The sequence below is a fragment of the Poecilia latipinna genome, unplaced genomic scaffold (assembly GCF_001443285.1).
Source record: "Poecilia latipinna isolate Pla-1442-1.1 unplaced genomic scaffold, P_latipinna-1.0 Scaffold3440, whole genome shotgun sequence".
NCBI classification, from domain to species: Eukaryota; Metazoa; Chordata; class Actinopteri; order Cyprinodontiformes; family Poeciliidae; genus Poecilia; species Poecilia latipinna.
Genome location: NW_015116056.1, coordinates 39,644 through 46,318, shown reverse-complemented (window position 1 = coordinate 46,318; position 6,675 = coordinate 39,644). Strand labels below are relative to the sequence as shown.

The 6,675-nt window shown below is 35.7% G+C and overlaps 1 protein-coding gene across 1 annotated transcript; it reads left to right on the top strand.

The window, feature by feature from the left end:
- The first annotated feature begins 4,948 nt into the window (after nucleotides 1-4,948).
- On the top strand, nucleotides 4,949-6,186 carry LOC106940979 (mast cell protease 1A-like). The gene is made up of 5 exons (XM_015023879.1): nucleotides 4,949-5,023; nucleotides 5,107-5,254; nucleotides 5,347-5,479; nucleotides 5,583-5,837; nucleotides 5,919-6,186. The coding sequence occupies exons 1-5, from the start codon at nucleotides 4,963-4,965 to the stop codon at nucleotides 6,081-6,083; spliced, it is 762 nt and encodes a 253-aa protein (XP_014879365.1). The 5' UTR covers nucleotides 4,949-4,962; the 3' UTR covers nucleotides 6,084-6,186.
- The last annotated feature ends 489 nt before the right edge of the window (nucleotides 6,187-6,675 follow it).

Below are 6,675 nucleotides of genomic sequence, written 5' to 3'. Positions count from 1 at the left end.
GAGACAAAGATAGTAGATGGAAAACATATTTTACCAATAGGCATTAATAAACAGGAGTTATCAAGGTGAAGACAGTCTGGTGGTATTAAAAAAGTATGGGGTTCATAAATTATTGATTAATCCCAATGGGGGAAGTTGAAGTCATTGCAATTTTTCAAGAAGTTGTTGTTCTTAGGGGATGATTGTGGATAGAAAGAATCTACTGCAGTGATCAATGCAGCAGCGGTGAAACGTAGGCCTCTGACTGAAAACACTTTGCTCAATCTCATGTAAAAGATTTCCAGGGTTGGCTGTGATGTTCATTAATACATGAAGAGTCCTTCTTTGGACAACTAGTATGTTGCATTAGTCCATAAAGTTAAATTGCCAAAAAATGAAACACAGTCAGCAAGAGTGAATTTTTCATTTTAGGCGCATTGAATACACATTTACTCTGATGTAGTTTAATGACAAGTTGCAGATTTTCAAATGAAAAGACAGCCACAAAAGAGATTTACTTTGCCTGTACTAAAATCCATGTTTTCCAATGTGCAAGCCACTGACACATTTGTTACTCAACAGGTCAGCTTCATTGAGAACAAAAGGCAGATCTGAGTGTATCAAATGTTTGGTATAGATTTTTATGGATAAAGTGCATTGATCAAATATCACATTTTCTTTGAAAACCACCCACTGTTCTCTCGATTACTATTTTTAATACTTGTTTTCTTGGATATTATGGTTATTATTATGGTTGTACTCGTTTCTTTCCAGTCGACCGATCTGTACGTTTTGTGATCTCATTGCAAACACCGATAATGAATAGAAGATTTTAAAAAAGCTTTAGCAAGTGGTAAAGTTTGAGCTTAGTTAGTGCTAAGGCTTCAAAAATACAAAGTTAATGCAATGCAGCACAATGGTTTTGTTTGGCTTTGATGCAACATCACCACAAAAAAAAAGAAAAAGAAAAGAAAGCTGGACATGGAGGACTATAACTTTATTCAATAGACGTGCAAGAAGTTTTGAAGAGAGAAAACATTCCATGCAAAGGTAAAAAAAAAAAAAAAAAAGGGCAAAGTAACATAGCGAGTAATGAGTTAAGCTTTCCTGTTATATGTGTTTTTAACCATAACCGCCCACATCCATTTACCCTACACCACATTTACTCAGACCACAAGTACACAGAGATCACAGAGAGGGTCTGTAATGATGCACGTTAATAATTTATATAACTTTTCAACCCTCTGATAATGCATCAGTATAATAATAAATTGATGATGACGCTGCAGGGCTTAATGCGTCTTCATCTTCTCACACTTCTGTCATTTTCTGACAAAACATTGAAATCTAGTAATTATTCGTCAGAACATCTTTTTTTGCAGCACCAGCAGAGGGACTGAGATCAGTAGCAATTTGAAGTTATGTTTGAAATATTCAATATTTTATAACAACTGAAGGTAACATAGTTACTTGATTGTGATGTAAAGTGGCACTACATAGCTGGAAAGTACATAATACCCCTTGTTAGAGATTTTTTGGTATTATCATTTTGTTATTACTTTAGTTCACATTCAGTCTATAGATCGTTCTGTTTAAAGTGTTCTCTTCCTTATGTGTGTATGAACTGACCTGGAGGTCACGACTGTCTGTTCATCTTCATGTGAGACAGTTAACTCTGTGTTTCTCAGACCTTAAATTTTTATCAACCGGAATACCTCCTAACTTAGGAACTGCCTGTGTGCAGTCGTATTTTGTTTTATGTTTATCCTCCCTCTTCATTGTTGACAGGTTGACCGAGATTTGAACCGGGCTCAGACCGTAGATCAGATATCACACCTGGAACTAGGTTGCTAGTTGTTTGGGTTAGAAGTTTTATGACCTCTGTTGTTTTTCCTGACTGCCCCCTTGGCTGTTTTTCTTTGACAATAAAACAGGGGCTCACGCGGAAGCAGACCAGAACGCTCTGTGAACGGCTCGGAGGAGCAGTTGGCGGAGTCTTCTCCTTTTGCAAAAGCTTGGCCATAAAATTCATATACGTTGTCTGTGGTTCTTTTATGTAGGTTCGAAAGGAAAAATACCCATCACCCCTCATTTATGTGGCCATGGCTGCACACTGTAATAAACAGTGAGTTTTATGGAATTACAGTACATAAATGTTTTATAACGTACATCTAGTTCAAATTAAATGACAACGTCTTCATTAATTTGACAATCCTTGTTGAAGATGCACAACCCTATAAAGATTGACTGTCAATGACGTTCAGTGATTTGAACGTCATTGACAGTCAAATCTATCAATGATGTTACGCTTCTCAATGCAAGCTTGTTTTATTTATTAAAGTCCTCGTCGTGTTTTTCTTGAAAGTGCAACCAAAGAGAGTGCAGCCGACTCCAGCTAGAAAGGGGTCAGGTGAAACTGAAAGACATAGCAGAGTCGTCTTTCTGCTCAGATTTTGTGGGCTATTTAAAGCTGCAGACGTATCTGTATTTTTACACAAAGCAACAACTTCTGTAAAGTTTTAACGAACACATGAACCCGATGAACTTTGTTTTCTTCTGATTCAGGTGGATCTTTAAAAAAGTGGAAATCCGTGTTGTGACTTGCAACACGGAGAAAAACTGTGGCTACTCAAACGTGCTTAACATCTAAACAGATGCCATGTATTGGCAGCCATTTTACTTTAAAAAGATTCTCAAGTAAAATAAGAGTTTTACAGCATGGATACATGTTTTATAATGCATGAGTGTTTCTTTTTTCCTTTAATAGAAGATTAAATAAAATGTCTTAAAAGCTCTGCTGGGTTTCATATTGGTGGTTTCTACTAAAACACATAAGGAATTAGATTTATACTTAATAAGAATGGCGATTTTCCAGTTGGTATAATTTTATTTTATGCCATCTTATGGTTGGTATTGAGAAGGTGCTCGAAGTCTAGATTTTAAATGCAAGAACAACAAAATTAGATTCTGTCTCATGTGAAGCAAATTGCATCATAGAAAATGTGAAAGTTTTACAACTTGAAGCTTGTTATAGTTTCAGTGAACAGAAAACAACCATTTACACTTCCACGACTCCATGTTTCACAGGTGTGTTTTTTGGTGCACTGTGGTTAGATTTGAATAAACCCATATCACTCACTTGGAAAAAAAAAAGTAAGTTGTTCAGAACTTTTGGTTAACCAAGAGATTACCATATGGGTGATTTACATATATAACCAGAGCTCAGAATATTCTACCAGTGATATTTTTTTTTTTTTTCTATTTGCTGGAATTAAGATGCCGGAAGCTTGGTCTATGTGGTTTATGCACTTGGCGATGTAGTTTGAGCATATAGTGAAGTTAATGTATCAAAGAAAATACATATTACATACACTTTTCTCAGTAAATTTACTTCTAATCAGGCTGGACCTGAAATTCTCATAATATGTTGGTAACAACCAAACAATTCTATGCAGAAAAAACACGTTTTTATGTATCCACAGCATTATTGTGGGCATTTTCTAAAATGGAGACTGAAGTGCTATGCCACAATAAATTAGTCCACAAATTAAGGTATGCGTAAAAATAGAACTACCAAGGAAATAAGAATTGAACAGACTTACTGAATTTGAATATTAAGTAAATAAGTCTTTGTTGTAGATTCAGAGTAGGCGTAATCTTGACAGATTCCTTCATAAAAAACTGTTGTGCTTAACTTTTTATGCATCGAGTATGAAAGCATGACATACAAATAAATTATGAATTTATCAGTTAACAAATCAACAGCAACACTATTAGCTGTCCCTTTTTCACTTTGTTTAGCTCTTTTTGTCAGTGCATCACAAAAGAAGATCAGAGAGCTGTGCTAAAATAAGCTTCCTGTCAGATATTGCTTTGCAGTCTGCATGTAAAGATGAACCGATACCAGCGTTCAAGCCGTGGCTGCAGAGCTAAGATGTCATCTTTTGTAGCATTATCCATACTGATCATGGTGTAAAGACTTGCAAGATGCTTTTTGACAGTGTAAATAATTATTTTAAAAATCTAGCATTGAAGCATTGCTCATCAAACAGAAAAACAGCTATTAGCTAAGCTTTGTTAGCTGCTGGAAGGCATAAAGGTCAGTAGTTGGAATACCGAGAAGCTAACAATTAGCATCCTGATTTTAAATTGCTTAAGTGAAGAGAAAATGCTCTAATAAAGTGTAGGTAAACTTTCATTTTTATCAGTAGCTGTTAAAAAGCCTTTAATTAACAAAACAGCAGAGATTTCCTAAAACATATTACAAAAGTCTTGCAGGCACGACCTTCATTTAAGTCGTCTTGTGGTCATCAAGAACGCTCATGTCAAGAGCATCATTGAAGAGAGGTGAGCTAAAACACTAATAAAATGTGGCGTTCTTCAGCAGCAAAATAAAGATTCAGAATTCTGAGTTTATTCATTTAAAAGCATTATTGGACTGTAACTCAGCATCACCTGGTGTCTATTCACAAATTACATGGATTGGTTTTAAAATAATAATAATAATAATAATAATAATAATAATAATAATAATAATAATAATAATAATAATCATGATCAGGACATTTTTGACATTTTAACACAAAAAGCCGGGCCAATAGTGAAGAAGCAGGAGAGAAAAAAAAAAAAAAGATGGTCAAGTTAGTTCTGACAGGGTGTACAGATAGAAAGTCTGTGGAGTAAAAATGGTTTGGATTTGGAAATAATCATCTAAAAGTCCAAATATGCAATATCAAAACTAAGTAGAACAAAGCATAAAAGACAGGACAAGAGGCGAATCAACGTGACCAAATGTGAGAAATCCTCAAGACAATTAACTGATTTACATCAGACTGACAGAAGTTCAAATATCACAAAGTACTACACGTATTCTGAAAGGGGATGTGGTGTAAAGATTGCCTCAGATATGCAAACATTAGGCACAAACTTTTGCATAAAAGCAGCAACTTCACCTTCCAAAAACCTAACGCCTTATTGGCTGACATGATGAAGAGCATGGGTTATTTCCTGCTGCTCAGCATTCTGTCATGTCTCAGACAAGCTGGTAAGAGACTTTAGCTTGACATCTAATCTTAAGATGCTGAATAAAGCCTCATCCTAATCTTTGCCTCTTGAATATTTTCACAGTCTATGGGAATAGGATTATACATGGGAGAAAAGTCCAAGAGGACTCGATGCAGTACATGGTCTCAGTGCAAAGCAATGTAGGTCACGAATGTGGAGGATTCCTGCTCAATGAGGAATATGTGGTCACTGCAGCACACTGTGGTGAAAAGTGAGTTTTCTTTATTCTTCTGTTTGTATTTTCTGCTTGACTGTTGAGCCAAAACTGGTTTTGAAATAAACTTTTAATTACAAAAATTTCAGTCAACTGAAATACGTTCTTCTGGGAGACCACAACCTCAAGAGTTCAAAGATAAAAAAAGTGAGCATCAATTCCACATGCAAACTCCAGGGGTACGAGGACCCAGGACATGGCAAAGACATCATGATTCTTCGAGTAAGTATGCTGAGCAAAGCACACTTATTGTACACAAATATCTCTGGATTTGCCAAAAAAACAGGTTAAAAAGTCTTAATGTTCCTTTTTTGTGTCTTTTCAGCTGTCTGAGAAAGTTCTTCTAAACAATGGCGTGAAAACAATTCCCCTTCCTTTTTCTGAGAGTTCCTTAAGAGATAATCAAGAATGCTCTGTGGCCGGATGGGGTAAAACTGAGCAAACTGATCATAGTGATGACCTGAGAATGGTGAACGTGGCAATCATAAACCAACAAACCTGCCAGAAGCAATGGGACAATCTCCTTCCTCACAATGTGATCTGTGCTGGTGGATTTGGTATGAATAAAGGATTTTGTCAGGTCTGCTTCTTGTATTTTGATCAGAAATAATAGTCTAAACATCGTGATAAATGTCAAACGTTAAGTCCTTGATCTTTGCAGGGTGATTCTGGTGGCCCTCTGGTGTGCAATGGAAGAGCTGTTGGTGTTGTGTCATTCAACAGAGGCTTCAACTGTGACTACCCGGATTTACCCAACGTCTACACGGATATTTCTAAATATCTTCATTGGCTCAACAAAGTTGTGAATGAAAAGAAATGTATATAATTCTTTTTTTTTCACTGTCACTGTACATTGAAGCAGAAATTGTGGCAGTTTTGCTAATGTGCCGCTTTAATCTCAAGATGTTGAATAAACTCTTGTCCTAGTATTTGTCTTTTGAATATCTTTAAGTCCATGGGAGTGAGATTGAAAAAAAATGCAGACAAAATAAAAATATTTGCCTGGTGAACCTCCCCACCAAAGACATTTAATCTATTTTTCAAATAAAACAGAGACATGTGCGAATGTCATCACTTTGACAATGCAAGATGCAACAAATAATTACTTTACCTCAGCAAGGAAAATGAAATGGTTAAATTTGCCTGATAAACAAAACAATATTTGTCTAAACTTTAAAACTACAGCTCCATTACGGTGCAATTCATAGTCAACCAGCTGTAAATACACACATACATAGGGACAAATGAATAAACATATTTACATTTACATTATCTTACACCAAGAAGCAAAAAGCACACGTAAAAAAAAAAATAAAAAAAAAACTTTACCGTTTAAGCAAGAGAAGTACGATTAACCGCACTGCTGAGACGACATTATGACTGATGTTAGGCTTTAGAAAGAATGAGCAGTGTGGGTA

Coding starts and splice junctions, on each gene's coding strand:
- LOC106940979 (XM_015023879.1), top strand. CDS start 4,963: ATGATGAAGAGCATGGGTTATTTCCTGCTGCTCAGCATTCTGTCATGT. Junction 5,024..5,106: donor GTCATGTCTCAGACAAGCTG/GTAAGAGACTTT, acceptor ATATTTTCACAG/TCTATGGGAATAGGATTATA. Junction 5,838..5,918: donor TGAATAAAGGATTTTGTCAG/GTCTGCTTCTTG, acceptor TGATCTTTGCAG/GGTGATTCTGGTGGCCCTCT.